The 24401-nt window shown below is 37.8% G+C and overlaps 1 protein-coding gene across 10 annotated transcripts in view; it reads right to left on the bottom strand.

Annotated features, from left to right (window-relative positions):
• Positions 1-24401, bottom strand: part of TNNI3K (TNNI3 interacting kinase) — a 271680-nt gene that overhangs the window by 170298 nt on the left and 76981 nt on the right. For all 10 annotated transcript variants that reach the window (XM_014831425.3, XM_070486598.1, XM_070486597.1 and 7 more), the window contains exons 6-11: positions 24208-24306; positions 19219-19357; positions 13053-13197; positions 12860-12964; positions 9077-9171; positions 8337-8486 (exon numbers count right to left, since the gene is read on the bottom strand). In XM_014831425.3, coding sequence (XP_014686911.2) covers positions 8337-8486; positions 9077-9171; positions 12860-12964; positions 13053-13197; positions 19219-19357; positions 24208-24306 — 733 coding nt within the window. The remainder of the gene's footprint in view (positions 1-8336; positions 8487-9076; positions 9172-12859; positions 12965-13052; positions 13198-19218; positions 19358-24207; positions 24307-24401) is intronic.

Raw genomic sequence — 24401 nt, 5'->3', positions numbered from 1 at the left:
TCTTCTTGTGTTCCTTCACTCCTTGCATATGGAGTGACATCCCCCCCCGCCAAACCTCTTTGCTTTCAACTTTCTAAATAGCTCTTCATTTTCAAACCTAAGTTGTTGTTTAAGCCCACAAGTCCATCCAAAGGGCAGTTACATGCACAGTTTAGTATCTACATAATGGCCGTGTACAAAAGGGAGGGTTCATAATTATTCAAGAAGGAAAAGTACAAATTTTATTATTTCCCTATAAGGTTGTCCCTCTGTCCCCACCATTTCACATTAGGAACAATGAATGCTGTTCATTGCTATAAGAAATTATTTTAAGAACATAGAAGAAACTTTCCTATGAAAATTATTTTAAGAACTAGGTTTGAAGATTAATGGCAAATGACACCAGTAACTAAGATCTTCTCCCTGACTTTGTGACTCCGAGGCTCTCTGGTCCAAGGTTAAGTAAAGAACACAGAGATTTAGTCTCCATTACAGATGCCAACGAATTCCTATAGACCTCATATGTCCCACATGCCCAGGTCATCAAAGGAGCAGTCTGGGCCTCTGTTTCTACCTGCCTCAAAGAATGAAACATTCATAGCAATGGTATAGATGAGATTTTGCTTAATACTTTGCTATCTCCCCTTCCCATCCTGTTAATAACTCACTTTCCAGAAGCATTGAAAAGTGGGATCAGAATATGGCTCCTGACATTTGCCCTTCTGTGGCCCATTTTCCTCCTGACAGTTCTGGTCCCACACACTGTCAATTAAATGAGAGGAAACAAAAATTCCAGACTTGCTGTATCTTCTCATGACTTATATCTGAAAGACGTTTTAATTTTATCTTACAAGAAAGGGGACACACAGCCCCTTTCCCCCATTATTCTTGTCCCTTAATCACCAGGCCCAAACAAGAATGCCACCAGTCCTTTTTCACCTTGAGATAAGAATCCACAATCCTGAATGCTTTTGACAAAAGAAGATTATATACAAACCAAGTCATTTGGCATTCCTCTTTCGTCTTTCTCTCTCCTTCCCATTTGGTCTTTCTTCCCTTTTCCTTCTACAAATATTAGAGACCAGCTCAAACAGCATCTTCCCAGGGAAGCCCTCCATGACTTCTCAGTTTTAAATAGTGTCCTTGAACATTTTACTTATCATTGTGTTTCCTTTTTACTTGATTCATAGCACTTACTATTATCTGATAGTTTCTACTTGTTTTCTTCCTCATGACCTGTCTCTTCTTCTAGAAATGCAAACTGCCTAAGAGCAGGAGAATATTGTCTGTCTAACTCACTGTGTTACCTTTCTAGTACAGTCTCTGTCATGTATTAGGTTTATAATAAGTTGTTTTGAAGGAATGAGTGGTACAAGGTACAGGAGATAAAGTGTTAAAATAAAAATGCTCATTACTCTTGTGATGAATTCTGTCTAGTACAAAAGAAAAGAAAAACAATTATACAAATGTTCACTCAAATTTAATTTAGCCAGGCTCTAGGAAGGAAAGGTAGAAGATGCTGTGAATGTGCCTAATGATACTATGTTACAATAGGCTGGAGGGGTCAGGAAAGAGTACTTTGAGGAATTGTCTTTTAAGCTGAACTTGAAAGATGAGTATGAGTTGATTACGTAAAAAGGGAGGGGAAAAGCATTCCAGCCAGAGGGAAGATTTTCACAGTTCCAATGCATAGAAAGAGGAGCTGTATTTAGAGCATTCTTCACAATCTTCTGCCCGCCCGTTAATTTGAGTATTAGGACTGTGCAGTTAATAAGAAACCTACGAAATTTAAAGATATACATAGAGACAATTGAATAGTGATAAATAGTATTCTTGAAAACATCAGCTATATTATGACTGACCAGATACCATTTAGTGAGCATGGAATAGAATGTTATGGCTGAAATATCTGCTCATTCTCTATTTCACTTCAACAAACATGTATTGAGCATCTATTACGAATCAGCTGTTGTATTGTTTTTGGAAGATGAAGATGAATAGTCCAAATGTTTTCCCTCAAGAAGTTTACAGTTTGGTAATGAACAGAGTGTTTCAATATGGAGTGGTAAATACAGAGATAGAGGTGTGCACATGGTACAATAAAACATAAAGAAATGACATGTTTGCGAGGCTGGAATTCAGGGAAGACTTTCTGGAAGAGAGGATCCATGAACTGAGTCTTGAAGGCCAAGCAGAAATCAGAAATTTAAAGAATGGAATGAGGCGGGGAGGATAGGAGGGTGTAGAGACAGAGAGGACTGCACGAGAAAAGGTTTGGAAACACGGAATAACATGATATGCGTAGGGAAGAACAAGTAGTTTTATATCATGATATGTAAATAGACACTGTCTCACAGGGCTATTGTGTAGATCTGGTGACTTAACAGATGTGAAGTGTTTAGAATGTGCCTGGTACAGAGTCAAGCCCCAGTGAATGTTAGTGATCTAGTGAATGTGGTGATGATTATGGCGTGTGGGTCACTTGTGATAGGAGTGACTGGCTATGAGTTTCGAGAGGTAAAAAGGGCATAGGGCATAGGAACAGGGTGTTTCATGATAATAAATGGGGACTTTTTCCTATGGGTGATAGTATGTCAGTGAAGGATTTTAAGCTGGGGAATTATTGCTCTATTTACACTGTGAATATATCTTTCAGACTACAGTTGGCAAATGGAATCAAAAGATGCTGAAGACAAAAAAAGAGTAGTTAAAAGGCTATTAAAATGGATAAGGAGAAAGATGATAAAGTTACAAACTAAAACAGTGATAGTAATGATGAAGAAAGGATGGATTCAAAATGTACGTCTGAAGTAAAATAACAAGACTTTTTGATTGAATGTATGTGGGGAAAGGGAGATTGAGGGAGAAGAAGCAGTCGAGCATCAATCCAGATTTCTAACTTACGTTATCAAATGGATGGTAACGCCATTAAATGACAGAATGAATAAGAGATATGGACGAGAAACTGACTGAGGAGGACAAAAAAGATACTAAGTTCAATTCTGGATTCGTTGAGTTTTACATACTTCTCAGCTATCTCAGTAAAGGGATCTAGCATATCAGTCAGTGTGGTGGTTTGAAAACATGGCCCACATTCTTTGACACTTCTCCATGACTGAGGGGGACAACCCTGCCACAGTAGAGACTTAAAAATTTGTGCTAAAGTTGGTAAAATATTGTTTGATATATTTGCATGCAACTATACATATTAGAATAATGGTTTTAAAATACTTTCATAATATTTTGATTAGTGATTTTCAAAACTTCCTTGATCTTGCCTCAGTCCTGAGGTTTTAAAATAAATGGTATTACTTGAGTCACAAATAAGAAATATAAATACAATAAAACAACACATGCTGTTATATATTACAGGTTTGTTCAGTGGAGTTTGGCAGGGATATAAACCCTTCATTAAAAGGTTTACAGAAGATGCCCATCATCCTCATGTGTCAATATGTTGTATTTCTTACTGGACACTAAGGCACATTCTAAATTAAGAAAGACCATGAGATTTGGGACTTATGTAGAGCTTGACTGAATCTCTGCTATGCACTTAATAATAGCAACAGATACCACTATTTTTATTAAGAAGCTGTTATGTTCCAGACGTTTACATCTTATCCCTAACCCTCAGCAGAATTCTGTAAAGTGGTTATTAATTTACTCATTTTAAACTTGAAGATTAAGCCTTAGAGAGGTTAAATAATTGCCCAAGGTCATTAAGCAACATGGATGGAATTTGGACTTGGAGCTCTCTGATTCTAGACTGAGGTGGTAAGAACTCGAACTCTGCAATAAGACAGACCTCTGTTTGGTACCAGCTCTCCACTCAAGAGCTGTGTGGCTTGGGAAAGTGTGACTTAACAGCTCTAAGTCTCAAACTTTTTATCTGAAATAGAAAGGTAATACCAATTTAAAGTGTTATTTTGAAAATTAAGTTATATATACACATATATGCTTACGTAAAAGGTGCTTAATGAATGTAAGTTCTCTTCTACTGTCCATTTTAATGTGTGTGGCTTCTTACATAATTGTGTTAACCCCCTAAATGAATGAAAGTTCTTCCCACTCTAATGAGAGTTGGTGTTATTTTATTCATCTATTTTTAAGAAAGAGTAACTAAACATGTAGACAAGTAACCAGTATACACAAAATCCCATATAGATTTTGAAACACTCTCTAAGTCTTTTGTTTATTCCTTCCTCTACCCCACCCCTAATCCACTCTAGCATACTAAACTAGGTTACTAAACTCCAAATAAGTAAGAATTCAATACAAAAGCAGCTTGGGAATTTATATTCTATTGATGAAGATTTATCAAAAAATGTAATGAATCCACCTCTTCTTCCTTCTCCTCTTCTCTTACCCTTATCTCTTAGTTATTTTTTTCTGGATGAAAACTGTGGAAACTCACAACTGTAAGACTTCATTACTTTTAGAGAATACACTATAGTTTACTATAAATAATTCACACCATACTACACTTGTCAAAAGGAATGAACAAAGTATATATCATGGTACAGGAGCCTTGATTTTTATTGTTTTTGCTCACTTACTCACTAATTCTCCAACTGCAGCTCCCTGTCACTGTGAATTAGAGTAGTCCTGCTGTATACCAATATTGTATTCTGGGTAATTAGATATTGGGATAGGAGCCTCTGTAAATTACTTTAACTGGCGTCAGTACTGAAGCAAGTAAGAAGTTTTTAGTTTTGTTTCTAGTTTGGGCTGTTTTCTGACCCTAAACAGCCTGACATAAAGGAGTGCTTTTCTTTGTCAAACGCAGTCTTTTCAAATCTAACTGCCAGAAACAGTATTGAGCTATGTGTTCAATTCTAATTGGCTGAGATCTTTTCAATTCGGTAGTTTCATCTTTAATGCAATGGATGTAAGATTATGTGTAGGTCTTTTCAATGGGTTTTCCATACTGGTGATTAGGGCAGAGGATTTGAACATAAGCAGGCTGCTGGCTATTTCTTCTGGCCAATTTAAATTGATTCATACAAGTCCTTTGTACCCCAGGGAAAGGGCAGAACAAATCCAAGTAAGCGAGTCAGCTATCGCTACTCTCAGATGGAATAGCAGAAAAGAAGAGGTTGGGGGGAGACTTGGGGAGGGGAAACACTCTAACTATTGCAAAATTGGAGATCTGAGGAGTCTGGCAGAGAAATATTGAAACTTAACCAGTAGGCTTCTGTGTAGAATCAAGGTCACCAGAAAAATTATTTCCAAGATTGATTTTGATATCCTTAGGTTAAAAGGGCTATGTAAATAGGAAGGTTTCTTCATATCTGATCCCACAGGGATCCATAGTGAGTAAACTCTTTTCTGAAAGTATTCTAAAAGAGAGTAGATAACTCTTCCAGAACTACAAGGCACCACTGAATGTGTCATATCAGAACAGTAGAGAGGGTCAGCTAAAAATTTTGTTTGGGTGAAAAATTTTTCTTAGAACCATTCAGAGATGGGTGCTGTTGAGAAAGACTCGCAGTTTTCTGTTAAGAGGGTAGACTAAGATGAGCTATTCAAACTGGGCACATCAAAATGCAGACCCTGGTTATGAAGCTCCCTCCTGGTTTCTCTCTCCTCGGGTAGGATAGGGTACAGGGTAAACCATGCTGGGGCCATTTCTACATCATCTCTATTCTATAAAGAAGGAACTCCAAGTGAAGTTTTAGTGCTTCCTCCACTCCATCTGTAAGTCGGTCAGGAAAATCGTCAGTATGCCACATCAGTTAATTTGGTGACTGTCTCTCTAAGGGAGAAAGGAGAGCTCTTATTTATCTAAAGAAAACAGGGACAGTGCTCTGTTGACAATATTTTAACAAGGCCATTTCAGTCCTCGCTGAACACATGGAAACAATGCAAAACTTCTCTAGCACGAAAAAATAGCAACAATTTCATTTTGTTGGTTTGGCTTGCTTTGCTCTAGAACATATGCAAAACATCCATCTGTCTCCTGAGTACTAACATTCAATTTGTTAAAATTCATAGTAATAATGAAATGCAACGCTGATGCCTGGCATATTAGTTGAACAAATAAGGGTGACAAGTATGGCATATGTTGCAGAGACCGGTGGGTAAGTCCTCTAAGCTAAAGGACTTTTGTTGTTGTCATTTGGTAGGATATCTTAGGAGCTTACACAATGATTCATTGTTTTGTAAAGTGTGGAATTCCACAAAAATAAAAGTAAAACCAGTTTTCAACTATCACTCTCAATCATCTAAAAACAAACAAACCCAGCCCCTGTGAAGAGCGAGCTGCAGCAGCTATTTCTGAGCTGTCTTCCTGAAGACTAATGCTTTGTAAACAGCTTCTCTGAAACTCAAATTTCTTGAGAGATGCTGTCTGCGAATCACTTGAATAAATGAAAAGTGCTGAGTAACTAGAACTTAGTAAGGCCTCCCAAGGCTTCAGAATATGTAAGATTTTCCAACCCATACTCAAATATAAAACTACCTGGAATTCCTGTTATACAAGGTAGAAGGCTGTTATACCTAACAGAAATGCATCCAGAGATCAAAAGGCATATACATAAATGTTCAAAGAAGCAATATTCTCAACAGTCCCCAATTAAAAATTATCCAAATGCCCCTAAACAGTAGAATGAATAAATTGTGATATAGTTACAAAATACTACACCATACAACAAGAATGAACAATGTACAGCTACCTGCAATGACATGGATGACTCTCACAAACGGTTAGTCAAAAGAAGCCAGACACAAAGACATATATACATAATAATCCATTTATATACAGAAAAAGGCAAAGCTAATTTATGCCCCAAGAAGGCAGTGGTACCCTCTTTGGGGAGTGACTGGAAGAAATGTATGTGGAGCTTTTGGGTACTGGCCTTGTTTAGTTTCTTCATTTGGATGCTGAGTGAGTTTAGTTTGTGAAAATTCATTGAGTTATCATGTGCAAACACGTGTGTGTGTGTGTGTGTGTGTGTGTGTGTGTGTGTGTGTTTGTATTTATACAACACTCAAAAAGTCAAAAACACAGCAGGCCTATCTCTAACTCATTTCATACTATTCCATGTCCGTTCACCTGTCTCTGTTAAAGTAACTCCTACATCACTTTTTCACTAAAAGTCTTCAGACCTGTATGTTTTCTTTCTCCTCTATGTGCTTACAATAGCTCCCCATTTCTATCCATCAAACTCCATCTCTCTCTTCATTAATGGACTTTCATGTCCTACTTCAGGCAGACAACCTTTCAGATCAACTTGGTAGCCTGAGCAATCTTCCAGGTTAGTAAGTACTCTTTTTTAGTATGGTCTTCTAAGGATCTAGAATTTAAAAAGTTAAGAACATTTCTTTATATACTTTAAATATTCTAATAAAACAATGCAGGCAACAAAGTCTGATATATTTTACAGTATTTAGTTGTAACTCTCTGATTTCAGTGACAATGTATACTGTTCTATGTCACTTGAAAATTTAAACTCCTTAGGAGCTTACGTGCATATGTAGATCCCACTTAGAGGTAAAATATGTATTAATAACAATGACAAAGATGCTTTCTCACTTTCTGATTGTCTCTGGTTTCCTCTTCCTTAAAATTGGCGAATAAATTATTAGTCTTCCTTATTTCTGAACTACTACTGTTACCACTGCTATCATTACTGAAATACCAATTATTAGGTAGTTATTTTGTGCCAGCCACTGTTGTAAGCAATTTGCCCGTATTATCTCATTTAATCTTTACAATCTTGTGAAGTAGGGGTGGTTATTATCCTAATTTTTCAGATGAAGAAAGTGAAGCTCGGCAAGAATAAATAATGTGCCCAAGATCAAAGAACATGCTTGAGTTAAACCCAGGTGTTCTCGTATCACAGCCCAAGCTTTTACCACTTTTGAGTTCAAGTAATTTTATACTTAAGCACTAATCATTGGCTCCCCTGATTTGTCCAATGCAGGCATATTGTCATTAGGTTTAGATCTGACAAATACTCCCTTTGTTTATTTGTATTTATTTCATTTTTAAAAATTTGAATCCACATCAAAATTCCCCTGTATAAGAGATAAAGACTAGCTCTATGTCTACTCTAAGAAAGTGGCTATTATTACCTACAAATTTTGTTTCTTTAGTACCTAGGAATGTGATAGCTTGTTCTCTTTTCAAAGCGCCAATACCAAGAATGCCTTCAGCTCATCTGTAGCCCAGGAGTTGCTTTCCCTAGTGGTGGTCTATTGGACTCTTTGATCCAAGTCCCCAAAGACTCAAATGCAATCTATAGGGAAAATAGGAGTATACAAGCGAAGCAAGTAAAAGAATTATTGATGCATTGACATAATCTATGTACACAGTTCAATGTGTGACGACAGAGATGCAATGATGAAAAATATACCTTTTTCATAAGCCCACATCAAACATGTCTGCTCATCTTTTTCACCACTAGACCTGCTGGAATCACAAGCTACCAGATTCATATCAGCTCCATTATCCAGTAAGAACTGAACCAGGCGAATGTGACCATGGTAGCAAGCAGAGTGCAATCCTATTAAAGAATAGAATAAAAGTGCTAAAGGAGAAAAGAGGAAAACTGAACACTGATTTTCAAAAGACAGTCATAACCACATAGTAACAATGTCACCAGAGATACAAAGCTAGGATTGATTTTGTTGATCAAGAATTAATTCTGCCATTGAGCAAACAACACATACTTTAAGCAAAAGAAATATCCTATTCTAGTCTGCATTTTGTTTAGCACAATTTCTAGTATTTCTACATCCACTGTAATTACCAAGAACAAATGTTAGCTCTTTGTACAAATCAAAGAACAAAGATCTCAAATAAGTATTTTTCTTGAGCAGAAACCAAGGGCATGGCCATATAGTCAATCTGTGCTGGTGCAGGCCATAATGGAAGCATGGGCTGTAGATAATTTAGCACAATAACGAAACTGACCAAAAGTTAGTCTGCTTTTTATTACTACCATGCACCATCAATTATAAATGATGCCACTGATAAAATATCCCTCCTCACTGGGGTTGACCACTCCCACTACTCCCTTCCCTCTTGAGCACAGCATTGTTCTTGAGCATTCATGTGCATCAGAAGTTGGTGATGTTCTTACTACAGTCTTACCCGTGTGCCCGTCTCTTCCTTGGTGGTTGATGCTTACGACATTCTGATCAAGAAGAAATTTAACCAGGTCAATGCTCTTGCCATAGGTACAAGCACTGCAAAATACAACATAAAGAAAATAGAAAGGCCCTGTTATGGGCTGAATTGTGTGCCCCTCAGATTAATATGCTTAAGTTCTAACTCCCACAACTTTACAATGTAACTGTATTTAAAGAGGTACAATTTAAAAAGTAATTAAGTTAAAATGGAGTCATTAGCGTGGGCCCTAACCCGATATGGCTGGTGTCCTTATAAAAAGAGAAGATTAGTGTACAGATGACTGACAGAGGGACAACCATGTAAAGACACAAGCAGAAGGTGGCCATCTGCAAGCCATGGAGAGAGGCCTCCGAAGAAACCAGACCTACTAACACCTTGATCTTGGATTTCCAGCCTCCAGAACTGTGAGAAAATAAATTTCTGGTGTTCAAGCCACGAAGTCTGTGATATTTTGTTATGGCAGCCCTAAAAAACTAATACAGCCCTGATTCACCCAGGCTATTGTAGATGCTGATGTGTATATTAGACAGCCAAAGAGACAGAAGGGAAAAGGAAGGAAGAGACAGAGAAGGAAGTGATAAAAAACAAGCATACAGAGCAATAAAATCCTGAAGATTCTCAAATCTGGCCCTTCAAGAAAGGAACTGCATAAAATTTCTAATATTTTCTTATTAAGTATTTCCTATTATATTAATTCTGCTTCATAAGTGGAGGGGAAACATTGTGAAGAGTTCCATGCAATTTCAACTATAGGACCTAAGCATCCCGCAGGACAATCAAATGGGGGAACCCAGAAGTGTCCCGAGAGATTTAGGTGACAACCTGGACTTGTGATTAGCATCTGAAGTGGGAGGTAGTCTTGTGGGACTGATCCCTTAACCTGTGAGATCTAACTCCAGGTAGTGTCAGAATTGAATTGAATTGTAGGACATCCACTTGGTGTCTACAGAGAATTGGAGAATCGCTTGGTGTGGGAAAAACTCACATACAGTTAGTGTCATGTATTCTGGAAGTGAAGTATTGAGCGTAGTAGGAGAGTAAAGAAAAGGAGGCTTCCTTCCAGATTTGGTTTTAAAAACTGTCGTTCACTAGGTCTTACTATTTCATCTTCCTGGGGTGGCCTTGCCCAAATCCTTTTTCTTTTATGAATTATAATTATTCTCTTTAAAGAAAACACCATTATTCATCAAGCTGAACTGGTGCTCCCTCTATGAAGTCTTCTCATGAACCAAAAGCTGAGTTGACTGCTATCGCCTCTGCTTCCTTGTCATTTCAGTCTTAGGGCACTTGTTACCTTGTGCTTTGGCAGTGGACACACCTATATTTACTCTGACACTTTACAATAGAGTTCCCTTAAGGAGGGAAGGGATTGTGTCATGTTAATGTTCCTACCGGCGCCAACACAAGGCAGGTCCTTAATAAATCTTTTTTTGAATAATGAGTGAATAAAAAGCCACCAACTCAGGGCAGGGGTGGCCCCCTGGTCGAGTGGTTAAGTTCGCACGCTCTGCTTTGGTGGCCCAGGGTTTGCCAGTTCAGATCCTGGGCACGGACATAGTATCGCTCATCAAGCCATGCTGAGGTGGCATCCCACATAGCACAACTAGAAGGACCTACAACTAGAATATACAATATATACTGGGGGGCTTTGGAGAGAAGAAGAAATAGCGATAGATGGCGATAGATGTGAGCTCAGGACCAATCTTTAAAAAAAAAGCCACCGTCTCCGTGCAATAGATCATATCAACATTAATTATTTGCATTATAAATAGGACCCATAACACTACACTTTTAATGTTCCATTGTCTGAATGGCCTCATTGCTTCTTTTCAAAGCAAATACTTACAGGAAATGATGAGTTCTGAATATACACATATTTGTGTATACATATATGTATACATGTGTGAATATATATGTGTGTGGATATATACATATGAAAATAATAACAGACGTGTACTGAGTCCTTACTATGTGCAAAGCATTGTAATTTGTATGTAGAAAAATTCATAAACAAAGCAAATTCCTCATGTAAAAGAAGAGTTTATTTTAATAGATATGTGCCTAAAATGAATAGAATAAAAATTTTAATATGTTATTCCTAGTAGCTACAGGCTTGTGCAAAATTAAATAATTGGACACATACTTTCAACTTACTTTACTAATCTTGTCACATAGACAATCTTCTGGAGGTGACAATCGCCCTCTGATTATAGTTGGTTCCAATCTATGTGCACAGAGCGGCAAAAGGATTTGAAAACTAGCCTGAGGTGTCAGCCTCAACAAGCATGAGCTAATGGGGAAAGAGGACACCAGTAATCTGCATATATCAGTTCTGCCCATTGTCCCTTATGGGACAAATTTCATTGATCCTCTTTGACTGAAGGCGTGATCTGAAGAGTTCTTGCATCTGTTCTCTTACAGAGTGTGTAGAAAACAGACAAAATATTTTGGTACTAGAATATGAAGATATGTAAAAAGCATAGGATTTGGAATTAGTCAGGCATTAAATACATGCTTTCCTAGCTATAAGAATCTTTGGCAGTTTACTTAGCTTCCCTGAGCCTCAATTTTCTCATCTGTAAAAGAGGGATAATAAATCCAACTTCATAAAAGGGTTATGAGGACTAAATGAGATAACGAACGCAAGCCATCCAGCATATATTCAGTGCTCCATAATGGAAGTCTTCACCACCCTGTTCCTGATCTCTTTGGTTGATAAGAAAAATCTGTAAATCCAAGTGAAATTTGACAAGTTGATGCCTGATGCAAAAGCACAAGCTTAGTTTTAGTTCAGTATGAAAAAAAGAGTCTCCTCTTTTCTATTATTCACCAGTGCAATAAAGATACTATGTAATAACACAATAGTCTCAAATACATTTTTTTGAGGTTGCAAACTAGCCAAGAAATCTGTCATGTGTAGGTAAATGATCTTCTATTCAAGGTTTGCTAAATTCAAATTGCTACATTTTTTGTAGCAAAATGGTAACTCATCAAAAGTGAGGGTTTTAAATTTTATAAAATATCTGCCTTCCTTTTGGACATTTTAGGGAGTTATGGCTCTGAGTGTTTAGCAACCCTTTCCTTCCTCCTTCCCTCCTCTCCTCTTCCTTCCTTCTCTCTTTCTTTCTTTCTTATTTTTTGCAGGTTTTCCAAACCTAGTGGCTCCTTCAGTGTGCTTTTCTAGAGGACCTTGTAAAGGGCTCTCATGGATTCCTAGAAAGGAGCTAACGCTTTCTTAGATATCTCAGTGGCCACCCTGACTAAGCTTCTACAGGCTGACAGATGGATGTCTTAGATAGGTAGATACATTTGCACACAAGGTTTAAGTGGTAAGAAGAAAGTGTCACATTTAATGCTGATGAATTCCAGTAACGAGATTCTTGTCGGAGGAGGATTATGGGCACTACCCTTTCGGCAGCTTTCTGCAGAGTGAAGTGGAATAGAAGCAATATGCTTACAGATGTTGATATGCCTGTTGCCTTGGCAACATCAGTCCCTGTCTTTGTGGCTGCTGCCAGGAGCGCAGCATCTGGCTCCGGCCCCATCTGTTGTACTGACTGCAGCATCTGCCTCTACCTTTGCTTCTGTGCATCTAGCTTGGGCTCCTTGTCCTCTGCCCACCCTCTGCTCTTGCTCTTTGATTGCAACATCTGCCACTCCTCATTCTTGCTTTGTGTACACAACTTTAGGTGCTGCAGGGTGTCAGCTAAGTTTAGTGGCTATTGCACTTAAATATTCTTTTACCTGTGAAAAGCTGTTTCACTGAAGATGTTTTCCTTGGTCAGACTTTCTATTCCTGATATTTGGATGATTTCTTTGGCGACTTCAAATTTGCCATTGTAGCATGCCCTAGAGTTAAAGAGAATATTTTGATGACAATAAGAAGGTACACACAGTATAGCTGGAGGACCCACAGAACTATATACACAATACTCACAGGTGCAAAGGGGTATCTCCATAGATATTAACAACATGTGGCTGAACTTCCAAATTGCTCTGAAGCAGGTACTTCACTATATTGTGGTGTCCAAAGCGAGAACAGAAATGGAGTGGGACGTGGTCTTCATTGTCCTGAGCGTTCACTGTCATCAACAAGAAACAAAAAGGATGTTATCTTTTTTAGAATCCTCTGTTCCTCAGCCTTCCCATGTGTAGTGTCAGGGACTTTTCTGAGTGCCTGAGAGACTCCTGGAAATTGCCAATTAATGATAATAATAAAGGAAATTAAGTGCAACCAATTTAAAAAGTTATAATTTTATTCTATTACCTATTACCACATTAAAAAGGCTTTGTTCTAGCTCCCATAAATTCTATGGAATGCATCTAATCAAATCTATCTTGCACAATAAAATAGTTCAGGAAACTAGTAAGCATCTAAAAGGTACTCGTGGTCTCATTTCCACAAGTATCTGTGTTCAAACTGATTTTTTTCTGTAGAAGATCTTACAAACTACAGATCATGGCCAGAGCAACATTCCCAGAGATTTTGGTTCAATAGGTTAGGGTGGGGCCTAGCACTCTGCATGTTTACAATGCTGTGGAGGAGGTTCCTATTTTCCTTAACTGAGAATTGTCATACTACAGAATACAAAGCATGGTATAATGAAACGACAAGGAGCTTTAGAGTGGGGCGGGGCTCATTAATTGTATTGCCTTAGACAGCTATTTAACATTCAATTGTTTACTCAGTAGTGGGCATTTGTCCTTCTATTTGGCCCATTCAGCCTCATAACCCCTTCCCACATTTGGGGAATTCCCTGTACTGAAAGTTCTGACTGGAGGCCAAGATCACGTTCTATCACAGAGGCTGAAAATATGCTTTCCAAGCCTCTTTTGCAGCTAGGGCACAGGATTTGTAGAGGGTGACCATATGTCTCAGCGTAGGCTTGTCATCCTGACATAATTTTTAATAGTGATCCTTTCACTCTCAACAGCACCCTGGTTTGGACATTATCTATGGGTTCCTCCAATCAACACATTATATCAGACTACGACATGAGAGCCAATGACACAAAAAAGCAGAGCCTAATCGATCTTGGTAATGTAGCAGTGGTGGAGTGGGCCCATCCAATCTCTAGTGGTAGTGATTGCAGCCACAGACTCAGTGCCCTGCATTGTTGGTGCTAGAAGCACAAGTGTTGGTGTGTGTGCCTAGCAGGGGTGGCAGCGTGTCCTCAAAGGACTAGTTTGGGGTGTGAATTTTCTTTGAGGAAGATTAGCCCTGAGCTAACATCCACCTCTTTTTGCTGAGGAAGATTGTCCCTGAGCTAACATCCATGCCCATCTTCCTCTATTTTATATGTGGGACGCCTACCACACCCTGGCTTGATAGGCAGTGCACAGGTCCGTGCCCAGGATCTGAACCAGCAAAGCCCAGGCCGCCAAAGTGGAGCACAGGAACTTAACCATTATGCCACTGGGCCAGCAATTTGGGGTGTGATTTTGGACATTGCTCCTAACTGTGAGAATTCCAAACTTGGTTTTCAACCTTGTCCTGAAGAAGATTCCGTGTGCTAACTGATACCTTCAATATATTCCTTTTATGCTTAAATTACCAAGAGTTAGTTTCCGATGCTCACAAATAAGAACATCTGACTGATAGATACTCATTCCTCAACAAGTATTAAATGATCACTATGAACCAAGCACTGTGCTAGGCGTTGGAGATATTGATTTCTTATCAGTAACAATGGATACAATAACACTATTGTTCCAGGGATGCTGAAAAAATTTAAGGAGAGCACGATTGGAAAGCATCTAGCATGATATCTGTCACATATTAGACAATGTCAACTCTCCCTTTTTATGAATTTTCCTCCCTAGAAATCTGCTAAGTGTTAAGAACAATGAGCTATAAAAGAGTCTATACCCTCAAATAACTTATAATCTAGTCAAATTGTCAATAATTACAGGGCTGAAGTAGTAGTAACTGAATACCAAGCTGCTAAATTCTGGATTTGCTTTAGCACAATTTTTAAAACTAAAATAACTGAATCAACTGCTCTATAGCCATTTGTTTTACTATTTTATTACTTTGTCCATCTGTACAGGGTGCTTTATTCAAAATGGAAAAAAATAGCCCTTAATAAGCCTATTCCTTCTTATTCTTACACGTATCTATAATAGAAATTATCCACAGAACCAAAAGAATTGAAGGAAAGAAAATTAAAAAAACAAACAAACAAAGGATACGAAGAGAATGAAAGGGAAGATAATAGTTAATTTTAAAAATGTGCAAGTAGTTTATTCCTACTGTTGTTACAATCATCATTTAACATTTAATAAACACTGACGTAGGCCTTGTGCTTGCTATATTTGTAGACAATGATTCTCATTTTATTGTCCTGCAAGATCTTAAGGCAGAGGAAAATCTTTAACAAAGTCACTGAACTCCTCCTCCCAAGGCTGTTATTGAAAAATAAGTTTTGGAATCTTTTCTATTAATGAGTGGCTCAGAAGGATACCCTTCCTTCAGAATAATGTTCCCGGTTGTTTTGATTATCTTCTTTTTATGATACTTTTCCTTTGTTCACATTCTGTTGGAAGCCAGGGAAAGTCAATACCATGAGTCGATGCTTGGGAACAGTAGGAAGTCCAGGGCATCTGGAGGTCACATAAGAGTTCTTGAGGTTCAGAAGGGACATTGTAAGGTAAAAGGCAACATAATCTTCCATTAATTCAGAATTTGCCTTTGACCATCCCTGGCCCCACCAAACATTATTCTTCAGTTGAATCAATAAACTTCAAAGTAGATTATCCACTTGGTAAATTACCTGCAGTGGCCTAGAAATTCTTCCCATCAAAGAAGATATAAATACCAACAGAAAGGACAAACCAGGAGAAATTTGGATCAGATGCAGAGTTTATACATATGCATCTGTATTTCCACTTCAGTCATTGTGGTATACTTAGTTTTGTCTTGAACCAATTTGCAAAGACAAAAAATATATATATATATATCTATATAATTATATCTTACCTGAGAAAATTGAATATATGAATGATATTCTATTTGCTTTAACTTATCATCTTATTAAATAAAGGAGAATTTCAAGCAAAGGAATACATACAAATCATTATTAGGAAAATATTTAGTACCTAGTCTTCTACTTTGAAGAGACTATGTGTTCAGTGATGACTTTTGAGAGAAAGATTGCATGAATGGGTAGGTGGACGGATGCTACTTCTGTCTTATTTCTGCCTATTGATCTTAAAGATAAATTAAAAATTTGTATATTAACCCAGCAATGTCAGCACACCCCATTAACTCTGGAGAACAAGTTCCAAGTGTGTCTTAAATAAATTTTCAATAACAAATCTATGTAATAGCTCTGACAAGATATTTATTTAAAAATAAAATACTTCCTCTTACTAACCATGCTCTAGAAGTTTTTGTGATTTTCTACAATATCCAAGTCCATGTTAAAAGAACTATAGCATTTACCATTCAAATCACAAAAAATTAGTAAGTTCTGAATTTTAAATTTTCCACGGTTAACTTTATTAAAGTGATAAATTGTGAGGACTGTATCACTATTTTCTTCTTACAGAGTCTGACAATATTTTGACCTTTTTCAATCTCATTCAATAAGCATTACATTTCTCCTTTTTCATTGCCCTAAGAGGTACAGGGAAGAAGACCAGAGAGTTAAAACACACATGACTGAATAGGTCAGCCTCCCAAGCATGCTGAACTGAAGAGATTGCTTTCAGAATTACATTTTGGCTAATTTTGTAACCTGAATTTATTTTCACTTGTGACATTCTGTTATCATGGAAACAAACTGTAAATACCAGATTTCAATTTGTGTTCCTTTTGGGGTCATTCATTTACTTTTCCTAGTATGTCCATTCACCACAGGCAAAGTCCAGATCTAAAATAAATCATCTGGAGGCTTAGCTACATTTTGGAGTAAGTGAACCAGCTGATAATAAATCCTGTGCAGTGTCTGTCAGCACAACAGATCTTCTGGTTTATTCTTTCCAATTGGTTGAAATGCAAAAGAGACTTAAATAGCAATTGTGCATTAGAAAGAAATAAAAATACTTAAAAATCTGAGTCATGCTGTCTCTTGACTTGTTAAATGATTGAGGAGGAGGCACGTAGTGATTGTGTGAGTCAGAAAGAAAATTTTAAAAATTATATCCTATGACGCTGGTATGTAAGGGGAATACGGGTACACATTTCAATGCCTTTCATAGAAGAGTCCTTTGATCCTGGAGACATGCTGATCATAAATGACACTCATTTCAACACCACCGAGCTTCGGAGTTGCACAGAGGAATAAAAAGCTAAAGTTGGCATCGGTAATAAAAGGAAAAAAGTGAGTGGATCCTGAACCCTTGGCAGAGCGAAGCAGTTTCAAAAACACAATTATGTGTTCAGTAGTTCACACAGGTGTACCTCTTCCTATTCTAAACCAGCAGAATCAAAGAGACTGCTTAAACAAGGTCCAAGGAACATGCCCCTTGCATCTTGACAACACAGATTGCTTATGATAATGCTATAGAGAAGATGCCTGAGTTACTGCACACTGACTCATATAGAAACTGACATAAATTATGTTTCTCAGACTCTACAAAATAAAATGCCCCTATTTCCAACATGGAAACTGGAAAGTGCCCTAGCCTCTTGCCATAGTTGTCTCTATGAACCTTTGTATTTTCCTTAGGAGTAGATGAAAATATTGATTAGCTTTATTGACTGCGTATTAATCTCAATTTTGGACCAAGGAACTGGCAGTTCTGGAGCTTTGACAACCTTGTCCTTTTGGAAACGTGCATCATTTCTGTTGCAAAGGCCAGCAGGTCTTACAGCTGGGCTTTTAATTAGGTCTCTTGAGGGTCAACGGAAGAATGTTGGATATGCCTGAGAGAATTTAATGATAAGATGTAACTCTGAGTGAATCTGCGTCAAAAAATAAAGTTTGTAAGGAAGAAAAAAAGAAAGAGAAAGTAAGAACTTTTTCCATAATCTATTTTTAATTAATTTTCAAAAATTCATTTTATAATTTAAAAAATAAAAAGTTGCAGGGAATTCTACTCTGTTTATTGCATCTAAAATCTTTCTGTGTATTCTAAAGCTTTTTTCCTAACTTGATCATATTCTAACTCAATTTCCATTAAAAATAAGAGTAATATCAAACACTGGGGAGGATGTGGGGACAAACTGGAATTCTCATGTGTCGCTGTGGGAGTGAAAAATAGTACAAACTCTTCGGAAAATTTGTCTGAAATTTCCTAAAAAGTGAAACATATGCAAACCCTTTGATCCAGCAATTCCACTCATGTATATATATATAGCTAAGAGAGGTGAGCACATATGTCTACCAAAATAATTAAATAATAATATTTCTGGCAGCCATATTCATAAAAGCTAAACACTAGAAACATTCAAATGCCCATTAGTAGGAGAATGGATAAACAAATTGAGGAATATTCATATAATCTTCACCAATAAATAATCATGGTAAAAAATAAGCTACGATTCATACAACAACAAGGATTACAGTCAAAATCATCTTATTGATCATAAGAAGGAAGTCACAAAATTATATGAAATTTAGGAACAGAAAAAACTAACCTATGGCAAGAGAAACCAGAATTTTGATTACCTTTGGTGGCGAAAGCTATTTACTGAGAATGGGGCATTGGGAACTTTCCAGATGAACTATTTTCAACTTTTCAGATGAAAATAGTCTATCTTGATCTAGGTGGTTTTTACGTGGGTGCATGCATAAGTAAATATCCACTTATGTCAATACTCATTTAAGATCTGAGAATTTTGGTATATGTAAATTTTACCTCAATTAAAAACAAGATCAGTGAATAACAACAAATAGGAATAATTTATCTAGGAAAATCCCTTACTTTTACTGGAGCACCAGATATATTAAGAGTTGAGCTACAATGTGTAAAGAAAAATTAACATATAGGTTTAATTAATATATTAAAAATAATAAATTATGACTTGTGGAACAAAATAGTATATGAGTACAGGATTAATCAGCTTCAAGATTATTTCCTAGTAAATAAGGAAAGTACAAGTAAAAAGTACATGCAAAGTAAAAGATAGCAAAGGTCTTCTAAACGTACAATCTTACCATCTGCTTTGCTGCCTTCTTCCATCAAGAGTTTTGCAATATTAAAGAATCCTTTTGCAGACGCTAGGTGGAGGGGCCTATCTCCAACTTCGCCACTTACATTTACATCAGCACCAAATTTCAAAAGGAGGCGTGTTACCTAAAGGATCCATTCATTTGAAATTAGTATCAAAAATTAAACAATAACATAAAGCTTTCAGTAATATGGAAGAAGACATATCATTAAGGCCTTCTCTTAGATTATTTTTACCCGAAAATAACAGAAAATCCTAACTCAGCTTGCTAAACAACAGGAAATTTATTATTATATCACCTAACAGGAAGCCCAAAACTGGAGCGATCTCAGGGTTGAGTCTTCATTGTACGTAAATAATCCTCTCTAAAGCCACCCGTAATCTTCTCTGAACAATCTTTTCCAAAGTCTCCTTCTGGCCAGAGACAGCAATGCTCATTTGATTCTTGATTTTCACAGCAGCTCCAGGCATGGGTCACCGATGTTCACCTTGCTACTGGAGTTCTGAGTTCTTTTCTGGATTTGTGAGTAAACGGAAGATAGCTACGCTAGCCCTCGAATCTTCCCCAATTAGTTGAGATCCACATCCAAAGGAACATAGAAAGATAAAGTATTAAATAACTTAGGAGTCGTCCAGGGGTTGTTTCAGGTGACTTAGGAAATTCCTTCAAATTATGTACATATCCATCTAGAAACTTTCTAAATAATTTCTCTAAACCTGACATTGCCTCCCCTGCGAATTTCAGAAGTCATCACAGTGATCCCAAGAGATAAGTTAGGAGGCATGTGTCATTAAAATAACAGTTTTGGGAGGACCCCTGCAATTGTCCTGACCACTGAGGTGTCAGTACAAAAGCGAATTCAAGCTCTAAAACTATTTTGACTTTCTATGTGGCAGCAAATAAAAATGTCTTGGGCAGAAACCTCTCAAAAATATAGTACATATTTGAAAGAAATTCTGGGCAAAAAGTTAGCCAGGTGGCATGTGGGGAAACTTTCTATTGAGTTTAGTGGGTGAAGAAAAAGTGTTCTGAAATCAGGCTTCTACTCATTAGCTACATCAACTTGAATACATTATTTGACCTTTAGAAACCTCAGTCTCTCCATTGCTAAGATGGGGATGATAATAGTTCGACCTCACAGAAGTGTCGTGAGGAATAAATAAATTATTACATGTAAAGCATTTTAAAAAGTGCTTGGTACTCAATTAATGCTAGCAGAAGTAGTAGCCCCAATGTGGAATACGTGTATTTTATCAGTTTGTCAGCTAATGGTCAGACAATACTTAATTCAGGAGAAATCAGAACAGTGTAAGTTTAGTCTCAAGAACTTTGCACTCCTCAGCAGATATTTCCACTTACACAGATTCCATAAATTCTGATTACGTGACTTTATAATGGACATATTTAAACTATCTTTGAAATCGATTGTCTATTAAGCATTATTATTATATACCTAGGAAATATTGCTCTTGGTACAAAACATCTACTCTCCCACTTAAAAATAAGTAAATAAACAAATGGCTAGGAACATGGCACATTAGGCATATTTATATATCGAATGTACCATTTTCCTGTCAGCATATTTTAGAAAATGACAATAGCATCCATAAATTACTTACGTGCTGTCTTCACACACAGAAAGTGAGTCCCTTATCATAAAAGGGCCATCCACATTTTAGCATAATTTTATAAGACTGTGACTATATATTCAGGGAAAGTAAGCAAATTTAGCTCTCCACCCAACATGCATAGCAGCTCTTTATGTTTCTGCTGGGTGACAAGGTTAATTGCCAAAGAGGACGACTCTACAAATAACATGCATTGTGTACACTCTGTCTGTGCCTGAAGTCAGGAAAGTATGGAATTTTTTCATCACCTGGGCTGTTGGACCCTGTGCTTTCAAAAGCCTTTTCAGTGCCCAGCTCTCCAGTGCACTCCAGTGCACTCTGAGCTGCACATCAATGAAATGAGCAATCTTCCCTAGCTGCAGGTCACGCTTCACGGGTCTGAGAGTGTCCAAGCATATGCCAGCTAGCCAAGAAAGAAAGGCACAATGACTAGAACAGCACAGGGACACAAGTGAGTTTGATTTTCAACTTGGGATTCTCAGGCAGTGCAACGGCATGACCTCTACGAAAGTAAAAAGGTATAATTCTACCTCATAGTTGAGTAAGACTAGAGATCTAGAGATATAACATGAGGAAGAGTGAACACGCCATCTCAAAAGTTTTGTTATCCAGTAATGTTTGTATTTCTGTTTTATTTGGTTCTATTTCGTTCCTTCAGTGTAATTAAAGGGCAGCATTTGAAAGTAGCATATAAAAATTTTGTCTTTGGCTATGTTAAGGTTGACAATGAATGGACTTTGGAGTTAGAGCACCTGACCTTGAATTCTAGCTCTACCACTTAAGCAAATTGCCTGGACTTTATTTGTCTTAGTGATAGAAAAGGGGTAAGAAGAGGCTCTTTGCTACCATAGGATGAGTATGGGCTTTGGGATCAGACAGACCTGAGTACGTATTCCAGCTCTTCTACTTATCAGCTGCATGACTCTTGCATGCTGCCTGACTTGAGCGAGCAACGTGTATATCATTGCTAAGAAGGGGCAAATAATAGCTAATTTCAGGCTTGTGGCAAAATTAGAAAAAAAATCCACATAAAGGTCTTAACACAATGCCTGTCCCACAGTATGAGCTTTTTCACGTGGTAACTCTTACTAAATTCATAAGGTTGTCCCTGTAGGTCAAATGAAATTATTTATTGAATGAAGGTACACTGTAAACTTTAAAGCATTCTATACATATTATTACTTTATTACAGAATCTCAAATTTTATAAATATGTATGTTATATAATTATTTATTTAAAGCAGATTACATATTTAAAACACATTTAGTGATTGTTCTTTAGTTTATCTAGATTATTCCACATATTAGTTTCCCATTGCCACTGTAACAAATTACCACAAATTTATTAGATTAAAACAGCACAGACTGATTCTTTTATAGTCCTGGAAGTCAGAAGTCTAAAGTCAAGGTGTTGGCAGGTTTCATCCCCTCTGGAGGCTATCATTTCTTTGCTTTTTCAGCTTCTACAGGTTGCTGCATTCCTTAGTTTGCGGCCCCTTCTTGCATCATTTTATGCCGGGAGCCGCCCACCAGTCAGCTAAGCCTCTACCCAAGGGCAACGGTCCGGGAGAGAGATGAGGGAACGAACGGTGGACCCTCAGAAGATGGCGGTCGGCCGCTCCTGATCCTACTCATGCTACTAATCTTAGCAGTATTGCTCTCGCTGTTCTTTTTCTGTACATGGGGATATCTTGGGGAAAATCTCTCCACGCAGGACAAAGAAGCTGGTGTAACCTGGCCTTCTAGGGTGGGTTCAGGGGAACAACAGCCTGAAGGGAAAAAACGTTCTGATCCCCTCCTGGAAAGGCGGTAAATGAGCTTGGACAGCCCTCAAGGAGGAAGCCTTCTAATAATCAGCCTCTAAGGAGAACATTCCCTCCTCAAGTCCTTCTAGGAGGTAGATATTATCCTAGGCCTGTTAGGACAGAAGGTAAATGGTGGCACCCACCCAGGGGCAGAGGCATGCAAAAACTACCCCTTCCTAAGGCAACTCACGATCCTGATAAAGTTGCAGAAAAATATCATAATATATTGACACAGGGGAACTGGGATTATGATGAGGATTGAGAACCTTATAAAATAGTTAATGGTAAAAGAGAAACCCCAAGCACTGTACCTGTGTGGCTTTCAATCCCCTTATGCTTTGCAATACTTCTGCTTTCATTATTATAGGAATAAAGATAGAGGCTTAGGGCCATTCGACTCATGGGGAACTGAGTCTAGACATTACACCCCGTTTTGCAATCAGTCTTAGACATCTAGACGCCTAGTAGACATATAGAAAAGGTCAACATCTATAATTAACAAAGGTTGCTTGCTTCTCACAGACATACTGTGCTAATATTGTAACAAGATATGCTTATATACCCATTTTGTTTGCCAAAATTATGTACTGAGACAATTCCATGAAATCATAAGCGCGTGACCTGGACCCTATATAAGTGCTTGAATGCTTTGAATAAATCAGACTTGGAAACCTCACTTCCAGTCTCACCGTAACTTCTTTTTTCGCTGACACCGTTCATCCCTCAGGAACCCTACCAGCTGGAGCTGCACTCGGGCAACTTTAACCTCTTGCTTCCATTGTCACATGTCCTATTATCCATTTTGATTTCCTGCTGCCTATTATAAGGATCCTTGTGATTGCATCAGGTCCACCCAGATAATACAGGATAGTCTCATCATCTCAAGATCTTTAACTTGAGCCCATCTGCAAAGTCCCTCTGGAAGTAATGCTCACAGGTTCAGGACATTAGAACATGAACATATTTTGGGAGACTTCTTAGCCCACCACATGCCAGGACAGTAGAAAAGAGGCAACCATGTTTCTGAAAGACGTCTTTTTTCAGAGAACTGTTGGAAAGACCATTAAGATTTGTTTTATTGTTATTGTCATTAGCATCATCACAGTGACATTTATTGAGCATTTCCCAAACACTATAAATTAATATCTCATTATAACAGCAACACTAAGAGGTAGGTAGTATTAATAGTTTCTCTATTTTGTAGATGAAGAAACTGAAGATCAGAGAGATTATATAACTTACACATGGTCATAAAGCTAGGAGCTTTTCAACTTCAGGCTGACTGACCGCTGCGGCTGTGCCCTTACCCACGTACCCCACCGCCTCCCTGTGTACTAAAGTAGGCAGTAAAAATGAATAACTCAGCAGCTGCAATGTTTCTGTGGATCTGCAAGCTCCTCCAGGGTGGAGCTGATGAGAATACAGCAAAAATAACTCAAAGGATATCTTAAATATCCTTTCTTTGAAGCTAAGACAGTTCAACAAAAGCCTGGAGCACTTAAGTGGTCCCCCAGCCTTTGAAAGTTCTCTTGTCAGACTTACCTGTTCGTGCCCATAGTATGAAGCAATGTGCAAGGGAGTGAAAAAAACTGCATCTTGAACATTGACATTAGCTCCATGTTGCAACAGTATATCAGCAGCCTGGACAAGAAAGAGAGCTCAGTTAGGAGCTTCATTTGGGGCATCTGCCCATCAAAATTCATTTTACAACTACAATGCACAGCTCTTCTTCAGGA

Source organism: Equus asinus, chromosome 16 (assembly GCF_041296235.1).
Source record: "Equus asinus isolate D_3611 breed Donkey chromosome 16, EquAss-T2T_v2, whole genome shotgun sequence".
Lineage (NCBI taxonomy): Eukaryota > Metazoa > Chordata > Mammalia > Perissodactyla > Equidae > Equus > Equus asinus.
This window is presented reverse-complemented; position numbering and strand designations above follow the sequence as displayed.